Genomic DNA, 20,520 nt, shown 5'->3' with positions numbered 1-20,520 from the left:
TCCGCAGATGCTGGAGATCCAGAGCAACACACATAAGATGCTGGAGGAAGGGTTGCACTTGAATACAAGGGGGACCAATATTCTTGCGGTCAGATTTACGAGAGCTTTTGGGAGTTGTTTAAGCTAGTACTGCAGGGGGATGGGAACCAGAATAATAGAGCAGAGGATGAGCCCGCAGGCCTACAAGTAGATGATGGGTGTAACATGAACGTAAGGAACATGAATGACTGGGTACAAATGCAGAGAGAGTTGACGGTTAAATTGTACCATAGAGGCAAAATTCAAAAGGGCGAAGAATGCAGGACTGAAGGTGCTGTATTTAAATGCACTTAAGGAATAAGGTGATCGGACTCGGGGCTCAATTAGAGATTGGTCGGTGTGACGTTGTGGGCATCACTTGAGTGGTGGCTGAAAGAAAGTCATAGTTGGAGGCTTAACATCAAAGGACATACTTTGTATCAGAAGGACAGGCAGAAAAGCATAGGTGGTAGTGTGGTTCTGTTGGTAAGAGATGGAATTACATCTTTAGAAAGAGGTGGTATAGGATCAGAGAACGTTGAATTTTTGTGGGTGAAGTTAAGAAACTGCAAGGTAAAAGACTATTATGGGAGTCATATGTAGGCCTCCAAATAGTAATAGTCAAGATGTGGGTTTGAAATTTCAAGGGGAGCTGGAAAAGGCATGTAATGAGGGTAATGACACAATTATAAGGGGGAATTCAATATGCAAGGGAATTGGGAAAATCAGGCTGGTGTTGGATCGCAAGAGAGGGAATTTGTTGAATACCTACAAGATAGTTTTTTAGAGCAGCTTGTGCTTGAGCCGACTCGAGGAAAGACTATCGTAGATTGGGTATTGTGTAATAACCAAGATCGTATCAGGGAGCTTAATGTAAAAGAACCCTTGGGAGGCCGTGATCATAATATAATTGAATTCATACAGCAGTTTGAGAGGGAGAATCATAACTCACATGTATCAGTATCACAATGGAATAAAGGCAATTTCAGAGGCATGAGAGAGGAACTTGTCCAGGTGGATTGGAGGAGGATACTGGCTTGGATGATGGCAGAGCAGAGATGGCTGAAGTTTCTGGGAACAGTTCACAAGACGCAGGATAGTTATGTCCCACAGAGGAAGAAGTTCTCAAATGGCAGGGATGGGCAACTGGAGCTGACAAGGGAAGTTAAGGACTGCATAAAAGCCAAGGAAAGGCCATATAAGGTAGTAAAAGTGAGTGGGAAGTTGGATGATTAAGAAGCTTTTAAAATCCAACAAAAGGCAATTAAAAAAGCTAAAGTCTTCCTTCATATTTAATCTTTTTTCCTTCTTATAGTTTTTTTAATTGCCTTTTATTGGATTTTATATAATTGAAAAAACTCTTGCTATCCTGCTTTATAAAGAGTAAAAGGGAAGTGAGAGTTGATACTGGACCATTGGAAAATGATGCTCTTAATGGGGGACAAAGAAATGGCAGATGAACGTAATGGGTTCTTTGCATCTGACTTCGCTGTGGAAGACACCAGCAGTGTGCCAGAGGTCTGTGAGTGCCAGGGAGCAGGAGTGAGTGCCATTGCTATTACAAAGGAAAAAGTGCAAGGCAAACTCAAAGGTCTTAAGGTGGATAAGTCACCTGGACCAAATGGACTACACTCCAGAGTCCTGAGATAGGTTGCTGAAGAGATAACGGATGTATTAGTCATGATCTTTCAAGAATCTCTGGATTTTGGCACGGTCTCGGAAGACTGGAAGATTGCAAATGTCACTCCATTCTTTAAGAAGGGAGGAAGCAAAATAAAGGAAGTTATAGGCCAGTTAACCTAACCACTTTTAATTCATCGTGCCCGACGCCGGCCGCCTAGGCCTGAGTCGACGTAGTAACAACCTAACCATCGTGGTTGGGAAAGTGTTGGAATCCATTATTAAGGACAAGGTTTCGGGGTACTTGGAGACTAAAGATAAAATAAGTCAAGGTTAGCATAGTTTCCGTAAAGGGCAATCTTACCTGACAAACCTGTTAGGAGCTCTTCGAGGAAGTAACAAGCAGGGTGGACAAAGGAGAGGCAGTAGATGTCATTTACTTGGATTTTCAGAAGGCATTTGATCAGGTGCCACACAAGAGGATGCTTAACAAGACAAGATCCTATGGCTTTACAGGAAAGATACTGGCATGGAGAGAGGAAAGGCTGACAGGTAGGAAGCAGCGAGTTGGAATAAAGGGAGCCTTTTCTGGTTGGCTGCCAGGGACTAATGGTGTCCCTCAGGGGTCAGTATTGGGACCACTACTTTTCATATTGTTGGTCAATGATTTAGATAATGGAATTGATGGTTTTATGGCAACGTTTATGATAATACGAAGATAGGTGGAGGGGTAGGTGGTGCTGAGGAAGCAATGCGATTGCAGCAGGACTTAGTCAAATTGGAAGAATGGACAAAAAAGTGGCAGATGGCACAGTATTGGGAAATGTATAATAATGCTTTTTGGTAAAAGGAACAATAATGCGGACTATTATCTAAATTGGGAGAAGGTTCAAACATCAGAGGTGCAGAGGCCCAGAAGGTTAATTTACAGGTTGAATCTGTGGTAAAGAAGGCAAATGCAACGTTGGCATTTATTTCAAGGGGAATGGAATATAAAAGCAAGGAGATAATGCTGAGCCTTTATAAGGCACTAGTCAGGCCACACGTGGAGTATTGTCAACAGTTTTGGGCCCCATATGTCAGAAAGTGATGTGTTGTCAATGGAGAGAGTCCAGAGGAGGTTCACGAGGATGATTCTGGGAATTAAGGGGTTAACATATGAGGAGCATTTGGCAGTTTTGGGCCTGTACTCACTGGAATTTAGAAGATTGTGGGGGGAGTCTCATTGAGCCTTATCGAATGCTGGAAGGACAGATAGGGAGGATGTTTCCTACGGCAGGGGTATCTAGAGCTAGCGAGTACAGCCCCAAAATTGAGGGGCAACCCTCTAGAACAGAGGTAAGGAGGAATTTTTTTAGCTCAAAAGTATTAAATCTGCGTAATGCTCTGCTACAGACTGTGGTGGAGGCCAAGTCCGTGGGTTTATTTAAGAGAGAAGTTGATAGTTTCCTGATCGGTCAGGGCATCAAAGGATACAGTGAGAAGGCAGGTGCATGGGGTGGAGAGGGATCCGGGATCAGCCATGATGGAATGGCAGAGCAGACTCAATGGGCTGAATGGCCTAATTCTGCTCCTATGTCTTATGGTCTTACTGAACAAGTCAGGCAGCATCTATGGAGAGGAATGAACAGTCAATGTTACAAGACAATTGAATTAGCCAAGACAATTCCACCTATCATCTCCCTGCTTCTCACTTCATTCCTCCTTTCCATCCCCTTCACCTGGTCTCACCTAGCATCTGCCAGCTTGTTCTCCCACACCCTCCACCTTCTTATTCTGGCTTTTGTCCCCTTTCTTTCGCAGTCCTGATGAAGGGTCTTGGCCCGAAGAAACATCAACTCTTTACTCCTCTCCATAGATGCTGCCTGAGCTACTGGGCTCCTCCTGCATTTTGAGTGTACACCTCATGAACAATAGTGATGTGCAGAGAAGTGAACAGAGCTTTGCCCATCACAGAAAAAAAAGCCTCCCATCCGTGGACTACGATTAGCTCTACTTGTCACATGAATATCGAGATATCAAAACATACAGTGAAATGCACAGTGTGTGTCACAACCAAAACAACCCAAGGTTGTGTTAGGGGCAGCCCACAGGTTCTGCCATGCATTCGGCGCCAACGTAACATGCCCACAGCTTATTAACTCCCACCTGTACAGCTTTGGAATGTGGGACGGAACAGAAGTATTCGGAGGAAATGCACATGGTCCTGGACCAACTTACCAACTGCTTACAGTCGGTGGTGGGAATTGAACCCCAGTCTTCCGATCGCTGCATGCCACTATGTTACCATGGCACCTGTACTACTACTGTCCACACTTCTCACTGCCACACTCCAACAGCCAGCATAATCAAAGGACCTTCCCTACCCCGGACGTTCTCTCTTCTCCCCCCTCCCAGCAGGCAGAAGATACAACAGACTGAAAGCTCATACCACCGTCGCCTCTATCCCGCTCTTATAAGACTTTTAAGTGATCCATAGTACACAAAGATGGCCTCCTGATCTACCTTGCTATGGTCTTGCACCTTACTGCTTGCCTGCACTATACTTTCTCTGTGGCTGTTACATTTTGTTCTGCATTCTGTTCTTGCCTCGACCTCTGATTTTGGATTCTTTTTTTTACCTTGCTTGACCTCAGTTCACCGTGTGATGATTTGATCTGTATGAACCGTATGCAAGATCAGCTCTTCACTGTGTCTCAGTACACATGACAACAGTAAACTAATACAAAAACCATTAACTCAATAAGTCAAGGAGGGCACTTGACCCACTCACCGCTCAGAGCGATGATTTAATACGTTCATGTCGTTGGAAGAAATGGTAAACTCGCTAATTCTGATCTTTTCCTCAAAGTGCAACTCAAAGGAGTAATAGACATAGACCTTCCCGGTGTATCTGTACTTGGGGTGAAAGGCTAGGCCCAGAAAGCCACGCTCATCCCCTTCCCAGGGAGAGGTCAACACTGCGTGAGTGATGTTGAGGAACGGTTTCTCCAGCCTGGCCCTGGTGTGGAGGTACACCCAGACAATGCCAATCTGCTCTGCGATAAAGAACCGGTGAGTCCCGTCATTTGCGTGCACCATGGCAACGGGATTGCGAAGGCCATTGGCCACTTCCCGCAGACACAGCTGAAGGCAGCCGCCGGAACCCGGGCTCACCAGCCCCAGGTTCCTCGTCAGGTTCTTGTTGGTCAGGATGTGGGGGTAGCAGTAATCCCGGTCTTGCAGCTCCAAAGCTTCACAGAATTTAGCCCTGTCCGATACCAGCTCTCGAAGGCTTCCCTCTCCCACCAAGGTGGCCAGGATTGCCTGACAGGTATTCCAGAATTCGACGCAGTATTCACCGCAGAGTCCGAGCAGCTGCCTAACGGGTGTCGAAGGGTCTTCGGCATCGTACAGATGAGCAGAATATGGAGAGCATTCCTGCAAAGGGAACAGATCGCAGTCAGATAGAGACGAGGCAAGCAGGCACAGACCGCACACAGCGTCCTGGATCTGGCCCTCCTGCCCATCACGCCCGTGCCAACCCTCTGCCCACCTACTCCAAACCTATCTGTCCGCATTTGGAACTGGAATTGGAGTTGGTTTATTACTGTCACATGTACAGCGAAAAGCTTGTTTTGTATACTGTTCATAGGGGTGAGATCATTACAGAGTGCACAGAGATCAAAGTCAAAGGAACTCTGTTATCAAAGTTCATATATGTCACTATATACTAACTTGAGGTTCATTTTCTTTTACAGGAAAGTGAAGAAATACAATGGAATTTATGAAAATCTGTACGAAACAAAGACCGACAAACAACAAATGTGCAAAAGAAGACAAATCATGTCAGTAAATAAATAAATACCCAGAACATGCACTCTAGAGCTTCTGAAAGTCAGTCTACAGGTTCTGAGTCAGTTTATCTTTGTGGTGAGTGTGAAGTTGTCCATGCTGGTTCAGGAGCCTGATGGTTGTAGGGTGATGACCGTTCCTGAACCCGGTGATGTGGGACCTAAAGCTCCTGTACCTCCTGCCTGATGCTGGCACCGAGTTGAGAGCATGGCCAGGCAGTGAGGATCTTTGATGATGGATGCTGCTTTCTTGTGGCAGCGCTCCTTGTAAGAGTGCTCAATGATGGGGAGGACGTTGCCTGTGATGGACTGAACCATATCCACTTACGTATTTCCGTTCCTGGGCCTTACTGCTTTCCTACCAGGCTATCCCAGTTAGGATACTTACCCCACTGTGCGCTGTGTCAGAGCTTTAGCTGACATGCTGAGTCTACACAAACTTCTAAGAAAGTAGATAGGTTCCAGTGTCTTCTTTGCGCTGGTCCCAGGACAGATTTTCTGATATGACACCAAGTTTCTGACACACAATCAGAGAAAGTATGAGCAAGCACAGTTAGTACAGAGAGTCACGGATATGACCCTTCTGCCCGCCTAGTCCATGCCAACTCATTTGCCCACCCGCACCAATCCCATCTGTCCCCATTAGGAATTGAAACTGGAATTGCTTTATTATTGCCACATCTACGAGATACAACGGAAAGCTTCTTTTTTGCATGCCACCTGTACAGGTCACTTCATTGCACTGCGCACTGAATTAATTGTTTTGTACCGCTTTACAGCGCCAGCAATTTGGCTTCAATTGCTGCCCCTGTCTGCAAGGAGTTTGCACATTTTAAACTGTGACCACATGGATTTCCTCCCAGTGCTCTGGTTTCCACCCACATTCCAAGGAGTGACAGATTAGTACATTGTGGGTAAGCCCCTCATTACGTTCCGTGTGGCCTTGCTGGAGCAGACTCAATGAGATGAGTGGCTTAGTTCTACTGGTAAATCTAATGGATATGGACCAGAACAGTACAGAACCCTGACTCTTAGCCTGGGACATGTACTAGTTTGTACGACAATAAACTCAACTTTGACCTTGGTGGTGGACACAAGAGATGGCAGATGCTAGAAACTGGCAGCTTAGCGGTAAGCGTAACACTTTACAGCACTAGGCTGTAAAGTTCGCGGTTCGATTCCCCGCCACTGTCTGTAAGGAGTTTGCACATTCTTTCCCTGACCACGTGGGTTTCCTCCGAGTGCACCAGCTTCCTCCCAAATTCCAAAGAAAAAGTATAGTAAGGTCTAGTGAGTTGTGGACAGGCTACATTGGCTCTGGAAGCATGTTGACAATTGTGGGCTGCCCAGCACAACCCTCACTGACCTGATTTGGCCCAAACAATTCCATACACTGTATGCTCCGAAGCACGTGACAAATGAAACTTATCCCTCTATCTTTTAATAGTTTCCTGGAGAAAGCCCAGTGGGTTGAAAAATATCTGGGAGAGGAAAGAAAGTACCGATGCTTTTGGTTGAAATTGTACATCAGGACCGAGAGTTCAGAGGGGCTGCGTGTTGAAGAGGTGTTTTTCCACACTGTGACAATCTGATCTCGGGTGATAACTCTGGGCAGTTTGCATGTTTTGTTTAACATTTCATTATCAAATTACACCCCACTTACACTCAACCAGCACCTAGTGCAAAAATTTGCCTGTGCCTCTGTGACTGGAGAATTCTCTACGATTGTAACTTGGGTTAGAGAAACTGCTCTTTGTTCTGTACAGAGCAGCAGTAGAGATAGTGATCTTTGAAACTCACGTAATCAGAGCAGCACAGTGGCGCAGCAGGAAAAGCTGGTTCGATCCTGAATTCTCAATGACTGGAGTTTGCAGATTCACCCTGTACCCGCCCCCACCCCCCAGCACGCCAATTTTCTGCCACATCCCAAAGATGTGCAGAGTGGTGGGTTAGTTGGCCGCTGTTCATTGTCCCTGGTCTGTGGGTGGATGGTAGAATCTGTTGGAGGGATGGAGGGGTGGAAATGGTTAATGTCATGCTTATAACACAACAGTTGCAGTAATTTGTCTTCCCCTTCCATAAAACATAAGAGCAGAATTAGGCCATTCCAGCCCACCAAGCCTTCTCCACCATTCTATCATGGCTAGGGTTGCCAATTTTCTCACTCCCAAATAAGGGACAAAAGTAGCAGTCAAATACAGGACACTTGTGTTTACCCCGAGAAAGACTACCATGACCATGAAGCCTTGTGCATGCGTGACGTGTGCATGTGTGTACGTGCCGAGTTTTTTCTACAAATCCGTTTTGGCTTAATCTTCCCAATTCTGATACACTGTACATACATTATTTCCACTTTATATAGGCTGTGATTTATCATATCATTCTGTCATACGGAGGGTGGCTGGGAACGGACCCAAGTGCAAGACACAGACATTGAAGTACTAGGGACAGGACTAGGATACAGGCTGAGGGCAAGGACGTGGACACGAAAACCGGGAACCTGGAACAGGACTGGACAAGAGAGCTAGGATCCCGGGCTTAGACTCCGAGCCAGAGACTGGACAAGGACCCAGTACTTGGGTCTTGCCCCTGGCTTGGACCCCAGAACTAGGCAAGGACGAGGTTTGGCAGACAGGCAGGACGAGGTTGGGGTCTCCAGGCTTGAGGCTAGAGGCAAAGCTTGGCAGGAGGCAGGAGGCTGGAGTCTTCAGGCTTGAGGCTTGAGGCTAGAGGCAAAGCTTGGCAGGAGGCAGGAGTCTTCAGGCTTGAGGCTAGAAGCGAGGCTTGGCAGGAGGCAGGAGGCTGGGGTCTTCAGCCTTGAGGCTAGAGGCTAGAGACGAGGCGCAGGAGGCTAGAGGCTAGAGACTTGAGGTGAGGCTTGGCAGGAGGCAGGAGGCTGGAGTCTTCAGGCTTGAGGCTAGGCAGGAGGCTGGGGTCTACAGGCTAGAGGCTTGAGGCTTGAGGCTTGGCAGGAGGCAGGAGGCTGGAGGCGAGGCTTGGCAGGAGGCAGGAGGCAGGAGGCAGGTGTCTTCAGGCTTGAGGCTAGAGGCAAGGCTTGGCAGGAGGCAGGAGGCTGGAGTCTTCAGGCTTCAGGCTTGGCTAGAGACAGGGCTTGGCAGGAGGCAGGAGGCTGGAGTCTTCAGGCTTGAGGCTAGAGGCAAGGCTTGGCAGGAGGCAGGAGGCTGGAGTCTTCAGGCTTGAGGCTAGGCAGGCTCCTCCTGGGCAGGGCATGGATCACCGGGGCAGGGCACGGATCACCACCTGACGGAGGCATGGGACAGGAAGGGACAGAACCAACCGCAGGTAATGGCAAGACAGCCTGGCTACCCCAACGGAGGCAAGGGACAGGAAAGGACAGAACCAACCGCAGGTAAGGACAAGACAGCCTGGCTTATCTGACGGAGGCAAGGGACAGGAAGGGACAGAACCAAGCACGGGTAACGGCAAGACAGCCTGGCTTACCTGGGTAGAGGCAAGGGACAGGAAGGGAGCTAGGTACAGGGTGGCTCCAGGACAAGACTGCAGGCGAGACGAGGCGAGAGTTACCAACAAGACAAGGCAAGACTTCAGGCAATGCAAGGCAAGACGAGAACTTTAGGTGAGGCGAGAGTTACCGGCAAGACAAGGCAAGGCTTCTGGCAAAGCAAGGCAAGACGAGAACTTCAGGCGAGGCGAGAGTTACTGGCAGGACAAGGCAGGGCTTCAGGTGAGGCAACAGAAGGCAGAGGAAGGGATACAAGGAGTGGGGACAAGAACAATCCAGCAGCCACGCCCTGGTCTCTGAAGGTATTTATGCAGCCAACCCCAATGAGCATCAGCTGCCTCAATTAGAACTCAACAAGAACAGAAACAGGGTAGACAGGAAAACCTGGAGCAAGTGTTGATGGACTGGACCGTGAACCGGAATACGGACATCATGGACCGGACCATGACACATTCCTGCTTTTACTACTGTATATGGTAGTTGTATTTTAGGTTTTATGTGTTATTTTTATGATCTGGTAGATTATTTTTTGGGTCTGGGAACGCTCAAAAAATTTTCCCATGTAAATTAATAGTAATTGTTTCTGCACCTTACACCATTTCGGCTTACGAATGGTTTCATAGAAATGCTCTACCTTAGTGGGGGAATATGGGACAAGGGTGGTCCCATATGGGACAAACCAATTTAGCTCAATATACAGGACGTCCCGGCTAATATGGGACAGTTGGCAACCTTAATCATAACTAATTTATTATCCCTCTCAACCCTATCCTCCTGCCTTCTCCCTGTAACCTTTGACTCCCTGACTAATCAAGAAACTATCAACCTCTGCTTCAAATACACTCAATGACTAGTCCTCCACAGCCGTCCATGGCAGTGAATTCAACAGATTCACCACCCTCTAGCAAAAGAAATTCCTCCTCATCTCTGTTATAAAGGAGCGTTCCTGTATTCCTACTCCAGGAGTCTTAGACACCCCCCCACTATAGGAAACATCCTCTTCATGCCCACTTTATATTCGATAGGTTTCAATGGGATCCTCCCCTCGGTCTTCTGAACTCCAGCGAGTCCAGGCCCAGAGCCATCGATTGCTCCTCACATGTTAACGCTCTTAATCCCAGGATCATTCTCCTGATCCTCCTCCGGACCCTCTCCGATACCAGCACATCTTTTCTGAGATAAAGGGGCCCAGAACTGTTCACAATACTCGAAGTGCAGTCTGACCAATGCCTTATAAAGCCTCAGTGACACCAGCAAGTTTGTCCATGGTGTCCACTACAACCATGATGAGGCCAAGCACAGGTCGGAAAAGTAACACCTCATTTTCTGTCTGGGTAGCCTCCAACCTGGTGGCACAAACATTGATTCCTCTAACTTCTGGTTACTATTGCCCTGTTTTTACTGATGTCCCCTCTTCTCCATCTTTGTTTTCCCTCATTCTAGAGACTCTCTAAATCCTTCTATTCTCCTCCCTCCACACAAAACCTGCCTATCATCCCATTCCTTCCTCCCTGTGGTGTCCCTCCTCTTTCCATTTCTCCGATGGTCCACTGTCCTCTCTTTTTCTTCAGTCCTTTACCTCTGCTACCTGTTACCTCCGGGTTTCTCACTTCCTCGGGTAGACTGCCTGGCAATGTTTAGGGGGTATGTTAGTCATAGTCATAGTCATACTTTAATGATCCCAGGGGAAATTGGTTTTCGTTACAGTTGCACCATAAATAATAAATAGTAATAGAACCATAAATAGTTAAATAGTAATATGTAAATTATGCCAGTAAATTATGAAATAAGTCCAGGACCAGCCTATTGGCTCAGGATGTCTGACCCCCCCCAAGGCAGGAGTTGTAAAGTTTGATGGCCACAGGCAGGAATGACTTCCTATGACGCTCTGTGCTGCATCTCAGTGGAATGAGTCTCTGGCTGAGTGTACTCCTGTGCCCACCCAGTACATTATGTAGTGGATGGGAGACATTGACCAAGATGGCATGCAACTTGGACAGCATCCTCTTTTCAGACACCACCGTCAGAGAGTCCAGTTCCATCCCCACAACATCACTGGCCTTACGGATGAGTTTGTTGATTCTGTTGGTGTCTGCTACCCTCAGCCTGCTGCCCCAGCATACAACAGCAAACATGATAGCACTGGCCACCACAGACTCGTAGAACATCCTCAGCATCGACCGGCAGATGTTAAAGGACCTCAGTTTCCTCAGGAAATAGAGACGGCTCTGACCCTTCTTGTAGACAGCCTCAGTGTTCTTTGACCAGTCCAGTTTATTGTCAATTCGTATCCCCAGCTATTTGTAATCCTCCACCATGTCCACACTGACCCCCTGGATGGAAACAGGGGTCACCGGTACCTTAGCTCTCCTCAGGTCTACCACCAGCTCCTTAGTCTTTTTCACATTAAGCTGCAGATAATTCTCACACCATGTGACAAAGTTTCCTCCCGTCGCCCTGTACTCAACCTCATCTCCCTTGCTGATGCATCCAACTATGGCAGAGTCATCCGAAAACTTCTGAAGATGACAAGACTCTGTGCAGTAGTTGAAGTCCGAGGTGTAAATGGTGAAGAGAAAGGGAGACAAGACAGTCCCCTGTGGAGCCCCAGTGCTGCTGATCACTCTGTCGGACACACAGTGCTGCAAGCACACGTACTGTGGTCTGCCAGTCAGGTAATCAAGAATCCATGACACCAGGGAAGCATCCACCTGCATCGCTGTCAGCTTCTCCCCCAGCAGAGCAGGGCAGATGGTGTTGAACGCACTGGAGAAGTCAAAAAACATGACCCTCACAGTGCTCGCTGGCTTGTCCAGGTGGGCATAGACACGGTTCAGCAGGTAGATGATGGCATCCTCAACTTCTAGTCGGGGCTGGTAGGCGAACTGGAGGGGATCTAAGTGTGGCCTGACCATAGGCCGGAGCAGCTCCAGAACAAGTTTGTGCCCAGGTAAATATTGAGAAGGAACACGTGCAGTCCACGGCGACCTTGGAGGCATTCCGGGACCATTGGGCTCCGCAGGGGTTTAGTGCCATCGTTGATAGAAATGTAAACATTTTGATTTCATGTGTATTGTCTATTTGTAGTGAAGTAATTGTTTTAGTCACTGATTTGTATCTATAGCACCGAATTTGTTTTAAAGGGAACCTGAGGGTTAAGTTTTTACACAGAGAACGGTGGATATCTTAGACTAGATTAGATTATGAGAAGACTCAGTCCTCTTTTATTGTCATTTAGAAATGCATACATGCATTAAGAAATGATACCATGTTTCTCCAGAGTGATATCACAGAAAACAGGACAGACCAAAGACTAACACTGACAGAACCATATAATTATAACATATAGTTACAACAGTGCAAAGCAATACCATAATTTGATGAAGAACAAACCATGGGCCCGGTAAAAATAGTCTCAAAAGTCCCTGAGTCGATCAGCTCCCGAGTCCCCAATAGCAGGTGGCAAAAGGGAGAAACTCCCTGCCATAAACCTCCAGGCACCGTCAACTTGCCGATGCCTTGGAAGCAGCCGACCACAGCCGACACTGAGTCCATCCGTCCGAAAACTTCGATCCTCCGACCAGCCCCTCCGATACAGCCTCCCGAGCGCTATCCTATGCCAAGCACCTTTGACCTCGCCCCGGCCACTGAAACAGGCAAAGCCGAGGATTTCGGGGCCTTCAGCTCCGGAGATTCCGGTTACCACACAGTAGCAGCGGCAGCGAAGCGGGCATTTCAGAACTTCTCCAGATGTTCCTCCGTACTCTCACGTCTGTCTCCATCAAATCAGAATTGTGCACAGTCTCCTACTTGACAGATAGCAGACATCACCACCGAAGTGGCCGCGCGCGCTGCCGTCACACCGCCATCTTCCCCTCCCTTGAACGTGCTTCTGGAGGAGGTGGTGGAACCTGAAAGAACCTCATGCTGTGCCGGAACACGGGAACACGGCGACACTGACAAGCTGCCCCAGCACACCATTGGACTGTGTTGGTTGTTAGCACAAAAGATGCGTTTCACTGTGTGTTTCAATATATATGTGACAAATAAATCTGTATCTGAATCTCCATTTAAGATGCATTTGAACAGACAATAACTAGGCTAAGTACTTTCGAGTATGGTCCTAATGCGGGCAACTAGGATTAGTGTAAATAAGCACGATGGTCAGCATGGACCAGTTGGGTTGAAGGGCTTGTTTCTGTGCTGTAAAGCCCCAGGAGTGTGCCTCTGTGATTCTTCAATGCATAATTAATGCAACCTCAGTGACAAACTGCACAAGAGGTTCTGCAGATGCTGGCAATCCAGAGCAATATGCACAGAATGCTGGGGGAGCTCAGCAGGTCAGGCAGCGTCGATGGAAATGAAACCGATAGTTGACGTTTCGGGCCGAGACTTTTCATCAGGGCTGGAAAGGAAGGGGGAAGAAGCCAGAATATGAAGATAGGAGGGGAAGAAGTAAAGCTAGAAGTTGATAGGTGAAGCCAGGTTGGTGAGCTGGGGAAGGCTGATAGGTGGGAAAGGTAAAGGGCTGCAGAAGAAGGGATCTGATAGGAGAGGAGAGTGAACCAATGGAAGAAAGGGAATGAGGAGGGGCACTGGGGGGGGGGTGATAGGCAGGTGAGGCGAAGAGAAGAAGTAAGGGGGGGTAGAGTGGGGAATTGAAGATGAGGGAAGAGGGAGAGACAAAAATTAACAGATGTGGGAAAAATTGGTGTTCACGTCATCAGGTTGGAGACTACCCAGATGGAATATAAGATATTGCTCCTCCAACCTGAGGATGTCCTCATCGTGGCAGTAGAAGAGGCCATGGACTGACGTGTCAGAATGGAAATGGTGATTGGAATTAAAATGGGAAATCTGGGCTTTTTGCAGATGGAGTGAAAGTACCTGACAAACCAGTAACTGTTCACATATATTTAGGATCAAGGATCACAGATCAACTTTATTTGCCATCTATATACTACTAAAACTCTCATGCTCTGTCTGTCTGTTTGTCTGTTTGTGACCTCCAACTAGCACAAACGGTGCATTATGGTGGCACTTTATTTTGGCTAAATCGAATTAAAATGCACTGACTTAGAGAATGCAGGCAAAGTTCAGGGTTATATATTCGTATAAAATTGCTTATTTGCCAAAAACCAACAGACTGGCTTTCAACCGAGAGCTGACTGGCCATCATGGAAATCGAGACGTGACAGCCCGACACATGCACACAGCCAGCCTCAGCAGTGACACCTACTGGAGCAAAAGGGCAGGGCAGCTCTATTTCGAGTGGTCACATCTGCTAATCACCATCAGCATGTGCAGGATTGGGACAGATCTGACTGTCACCCATCAATAAGAGATAATTAAATCTTATTGTAATGACATACTTCAAGGCACCCATAAAACCCTTTGCTGCAGTCAAAGGACAGTGGTGACTGTATCACGTCCATTTAGGAGAGTGCCAACCACATCATCAAGAATAATCAGCATCCTTTGGTGTTACTGCTTCGTATCTTCTATCCAGCATTAGGGTAAAAAAAAATGGTCAGCCTAATTATGCCGCGTGGAAAGGGAAGGGGGACATTATGGTCAAGAGATAACGCCAAACGTCGTCAGGAAGCGACAAGGAGAGGGAGAGAACAAGAATCGGATGAGGCTGGGGCCGCACGACTCCAGGATCAAAGTGTCAGGACAAAAAAAGATGACAGAAGAAGAGACAGAGGAGGAGAGGCATGCACGTCTTCAGGATCAGAGACAAACAACAAACAGCAGAAGAGCTGAAGAGACAGGGGATGAAAGGGCTGCACGTCTCCAGGATGACAAAAACAGGCACAGAAGGAGGAGAAAGGAAGAGACAAAGGAGCTGAGAAATGCACATCTCCAGGATCAGAGACAAACAACAAACAGCAGAAGAGATGAAGAGACGGGGGATGAAAGGACTGCACGTCTCCAGAATGACAACGAGGGGCACAAGGGTGGCAGATAAGCCAGAAATGCTGCCATCAAAAGTGTCCTTCGTTAAACGAGGAGGCGCTATATTTGCTTTGCTACGCATTGTTCTTCTTTAATAAACTGAGGTTGTCTTCTTCAGTTTCCAAAGCAAAGCGATACCAATAGCATTCAGGAAAATTTAATGTCCATTCTGGTCACATCAGACTGCACTACCCTTCTCTCAAAGGGTGTCCCAACAGGTCACCCCTTTGTCTAGTATACAAATATAAATGTATTAGAAATGTTCTGTGGCTTGTTGGTCGGAGCATGATATGTAACAAAAAACAACATTGTCCATTCAGAACTCAAATAGTGGAAGGGAAGAAGCTGTTCTTAAAAATTTGTGTGTGCAGAGGAGATTTATCAGGAAGCTGCCTGGATCTGAGAGCTTGTTTTGTGAGGATAGAATAAGAATCAGAATCGGAACCTGGTTTAATATCACTAACATATGTCATGAAATGTGTTGTTTTTTGGCGGCAGTACAGTTACTACATAGTAAAAAAACTATAAATTATAATAAGAAGTTTATATGCTGTATATATTTTGCAGGTTGAGTCTGTTTCAAGAGGTCTAGAATATAAAAGCAAGGATTTTATATTGCAGACCTTATTATTGCAGGCACTGGTGAGGCCTCACTTGGAGTATTGTGAGCAGTTTTGGGCCCTTGATCTTAGAAAGGTTGTGCTGACACTGGAGAGGGTTCAAAGGAGATTCACAAAAATTATTCTGGGATTGAACAACTTGTGATATGAAGAGTGTTTGATGTCTCTGGGCCTGCATTCACTAGAATTCAGAAGGATGAGTAGTGACCTAATTGAAACCTATCGAATGCTGAAACTTCGATGGAGTTTTTGGAGAGGATGTTTCCTATGGTGAGAGAGTCTAAGCCTCAGAATAGAGGGGTGTCCTTTTAGAATGGAGATGAGGAGAAATTTCTCTAGCTAATGAGTGGAGAATCTGTGGAACGTTGCCACAGGCAGCTGTGGAGGCCAATTCTTTACATATACTTAAAGCAGAGGTTGATGGATTCTTGATCAGTCAGGGCATGAAAGGATACGGAGGTGGGAACGGGGGAGGAAGCCAGGAGATTGGGGCTGAGAGGAAAAATGGATCAGGCATGATAAAATAGTGTATCAGACTTGATGAGCCAAATGACCTAATTCTTCTCCTATAGCTTATGGTCTTATGGTCTTACACATATAATTAAATAAGTAGTGCAAAAATACAGGGAAAGCTCCTACGGCAATGTTCATGAATTTATCGTCCATTCAGAAATCTGACAGCAAAGGGGGAGAAGTTGTTCCTGAAAAGTTAACTCTGTGTCTTCAGGTCTTGTAGCTCTTCCTTGATGGTAGCAATGAGCAGGGGCCATGTTCTGGCTGATGGGGATCCTTAATGATGGATGTCGCCTTTTTGAAGCATCGCTTTGAAGGTGTTGTGGATGCATCCCATAATGCGCGTGATGGAGCTGTCTGAGATTACAACTTTCTGCAGCTTTTTCTGATCCTGTGCAGTGGCCCCTCCAGACCAGACGGTGATGCAGCCATTTAGAGTCTCTCATACTTAAAATGAAGTAGAGCTTCTGTCGTGCGTTCTTTGTAATTACATCAATGTGTTGAGAGGCAGAAGGGCGGTAGACTGGACAATATTCAGGGATTCATCCTCAAGTCTGAATGAATATGCCACAGTTGTCTCCGATTTCATCAAGGCCTGTGAGTATGAGCGTGTGCCTTCAAGAACATACCAGGCATATCCAAACCAAAAGCCATGGATGGAGTTATAGTCTATTGGGGGCTCAATGTTTGTGGCTTTCAAGACCAGCGATCCAGAACTATACAATTAGCCCAGGTACGACCTACGGAAGGCTACTTTAAAGAGGAAAAACAATTTCAAGTGAGGTTAGAGGCGGAATCAGATGCACGTCAACTCTTTCAGGGTTTGCAAAGCAAAACCTAGTACTGTGAGTGGTTGTGGTGCTTCACTCCCAGATGAGTTAACACCTGTTATGCACACTTTGGAGGGGAGAATAAAAGTACACCTATGTGCAGCACCTGGTGACCCTATGATCTCTGCCTTGGAGGCTGATGTCAGAACACCTTTCAATAGAGTGAACTGTCAGCCCTGATGGCGTACATGGTAGTGCTCTGAAAACGTGTGCCAACATGTGTGGGAGTGTTCAAGGACATCTTCAATCTCTCACTGCTGCAGTTGGATGTTCTCACCTGCTTCAAAAGGATGACAATCACACCACTGCCCAAGAAGAGCTCGGTGAGCTGCTTCAACGACTATCACCCAGTAGCACTCACATCCACAGTGATGAAGTGCTTTGAGAGATTCATCATGGCTGGAATCAAATCCCGCCTAAGCAAGGAACTGGACCTACTGCAATTGGCCTATCGCCAGAATAGGTCTATATCTGATGCAATCCCATTGGCTCTCCACTCAGCCTTGCATCACCTGGACAATAGTAATACCTACATCAGGCTGCTGTTTATTGACTACACTCACTGTCCAACACAATCATACCTTCGGTTCCAATCAACAGGCTCCGATATTTCTGCTACTGGGTCCTCGACTTCCTCACCAGGAAACCATTGTCTGTGAGGATCGAAGATCAAATCTTCTCCTAGCTAGCTCAAGGGTGCATGCTTAGCCTACTGCTCTACTCTCTCTACACCAGTAATTGTGTGGATAGGCACAGCTCAAAGGACAACTATAAATTTGCCAACAACGCAATTATCGTTGGCAGAATTTCAAATGGTGACAAGGAGGTGTACAGGAGCAAGATAGGTCAGCTATTTGAGAGGTGATGCAGCAACAGCCTTGCTGTCAATTTCAGTAAGACCAGGAATTAATTGTGGACTTCAGGAAGGGGAAGTCGAGGGAACACGCAGCAGTCCTCATCAATGGATCAGTAGTGGAAAGAGTGAGCAGTTTCAAATTCCTGAGTGTCAACATCTTGATCCTCAGTACTGATCTGTGGTTTTTTCTGCCTCTAAGCTGGGAGTAGAAGTACAGCCAGGTGATCAGACTTTGCAAAATGTGGGAATGGGGTAGCACAGTGAGCAGTCTTGATGGTGGCACAATAGTTGGCTCCTCAGGTTCCACAGGTGATATGTTGGTGGTAGTCGTTCAGATACTTCTTTAAGCTGGACTGGTTGGAATCCCCCGCAATGATAGGGAAGACTTCAGGGTGCACAGTTCAGTGCCTGCTGATTACGTTGCTTAGCTCCTCCAGTGCCAGCCTGACCTTGGCCTGAGGTGGAATGTACACCGCGACCAGGATGACAGCAGAAAACTCCCTTAGCAGATAAAATGAATAACATTTGACCGCTAGATGTTCCAGGTCAGGTGAGCAGGACTAAGACGGAACCACCATGTTTATGCACCACAATGAGTTAATCGAAAAGCATACTCCACCTCCTTGGTCTTTAAAAGACTGAGCGGTTCTGTCTTGGTAGAGAATGATAAAGTCGTTGGGATGCGACACTACATCTAAAATTATGGATGTGAGCCATGGTTCCATAAAGCAGGGTACACAGCAGTCCCTGATATCCCTCTGGTGCAACAATCTTTCTCTGAGGTCTTCAATTTTATTTTCCATTGTGCATTCATCAGCAGGATAGTTAGGAGTGGCAGTCTAAGGCCTCTGCATTTCAATCGTACTTGTAGGCTGGTGCTGCATCCCTACTTCTGTTTTCTTAAAGGGAAACTGCACTCGCAACTAGATTCTGCCATCTGAACTACATCGAATATGAGTATTGATACATTTTTAAATGTCTTAAAATGATGTTGCTTACTGAAGTACTCATGGCTGTGACTGCGGTAATCCTAAATAGGAATATCTGATGATTCCCATCGAAACCACACACAACGAGACACCATGTAATGGCACCATTTTACCAGTTCAAGTCAGATTGAGCAAGCATGAGGAATTCTGCAGATGCTGGAAATTCAAGCAACACACATAAAAGTTGCTGGTGAACGCAGCAGGCCAGGCAGCATCTCTAGGAAGAGGTACAGTCGACATTTCAGGCTGAGACCCCTTGTCAGGACTAACTGAAGGAAGAGTGAGTAAGAGATTTGAAAGTGGGAGGGGGAGGGGGAGATCCAAAATGATAGGAGAAGACAGGAGGGGGAGGGATAGAGCCAAGAGCTGGACAGGTGATTGGCAAAAGGGGATACGAGAGGATCATGGGACAGGAGGACCAGGGAGAAGGAAAAGGGGGAGGGAGGGAAAAACCCAGAGGATGGGCAAGGGGTATAGTCAGAGGGACAGAGGGAGAAAAAAGAGAGAGGGAGAAAAAAATGTATGTATATAAATAAATAACGGGGAGGTGGGGCATTAGCAGAAGATAGAGAAGTTAATGTTCATGCCATCAAGTTGAGCAAGCTAGGGTTAGGCTTACCTCTTTGGGGCGAATGAGGATGAAAGATGGCTTAATAGAGGTGTATGAAATTATAAGAGGATAGATAAAGTGGACAGCCATCTCCTTACTTCGAGGCAGAAATGTCTAATACGATGGGGCATAATTTTAAGGTGATTGGAGGAAAGTATAGGAGGTATGTCAGAAGTAGGTTTTTTTTCACAGAGAGTGGCAGGTGCATGGTACGCACTGCCAGGGGCGGGGGGAGAAGCAGGTGCATTAGGGACATTGAATAGACTTAATAGGCATACAAATGGAACGCAGGGTTATGTGGGCGTGAAAGGGTACATTGATCTCGGTTAAAGGTTAAAGTTTAGGCACAACATCATGGGTTGAAGGGCTTGGATTGTACTGAATTTTCTATGTTGTATACTAATCCCATTTTGCATGCTGAGCGTGGAGGCGATGAGGGTGAGTCTCACTGTGAGTCAGAGTGGAGACAGCAGAGTTTTGGATGAACCAAAGTTTATGGAGGGAGTAAGAAGTGAAGGTAACCAGAAGGACATTGTAAACAGTTGTGTCTAAAGACATTGATTAGTAGTGATCTCTCAGAGACACTTACCCCACATAAAATGTCCCGGATCTGCACAGCGCAGGTGGCGTACAGGGAGTAATCAAAGTTGTCCATGATTCGGTAGAAGTGGCTCTGGATTTCTCTGTCTTTGACAGAGTCGCAGCAGCCAAACTCACTATAGAGTGTGCAGAATGCAAGAGCCCTTGCTGGCTTGAAGGGGGGCTTGAAATCCAAGCACTGTGGGTGACATCTGACCAGAGGGAACAGAACAGGGAGGCAGAACTGCCAGCCCCAGTGATTCCAGGCCATGTTCGCTTGGCTGAGGGAAAGGAACTGCTGACAAACTGCAGGAAGGGACAGTAAAAACAACGGATCTGGATGTAACTCTGGAGCATGCACTTTGCTCTGCCCTGTAGCTTCTCACAGCCGATAGCCTGATATCGTTAGGTTGGGCAATCTTCAAACAGCTTTGTCTGCCAAATTCTATGGCTCAATGCAAACAGGACTTAGCACAACAGGGGGAAAAAAAATCTGCTGAATTGATAAGTTTTAAAATATCAAACAAAGTCAAAGTTGAGTTGTCAGGTCAAAGTCAAAGGGCTTTGTGCCCAGGTGGCATAGACATGAGCGTAGTGCTTTACAGTGCTG

The 20,520-nt window shown here is 46.8% G+C and overlaps 1 protein-coding gene across 1 annotated transcript in view; it reads right to left on the bottom strand.

The window, feature by feature from the left end:
- Positions 1 to 20,181, bottom strand: part of hhipl1 (HHIP-like 1) — a 43,395-nt gene extending 23,214 nt beyond the window's left edge. Inside the window, exons 1-2 of the mRNA XM_072239777.1 lie at positions 19,921 to 20,181; positions 4,412 to 5,058 (exon numbers count right to left, since the gene is read on the bottom strand). Of these exons, the coding sequence (XP_072095878.1) occupies positions 4,412 to 5,058; positions 19,921 to 20,181 (908 nt within the window). The remainder of the gene's footprint in view (positions 1 to 4,411; positions 5,059 to 19,920) is intronic.
- Between the last annotated feature and the right edge of the window lie 339 nt (positions 20,182 to 20,520).

The sequence above is a fragment of the Mobula birostris genome, chromosome 1, assembly GCF_030028105.1.
Source record: "Mobula birostris isolate sMobBir1 chromosome 1, sMobBir1.hap1, whole genome shotgun sequence".
Lineage (NCBI taxonomy): Eukaryota > Metazoa > Chordata > Chondrichthyes > Myliobatiformes > Myliobatidae > Mobula > Mobula birostris.
This window is presented reverse-complemented; position numbering and strand designations above follow the sequence as displayed.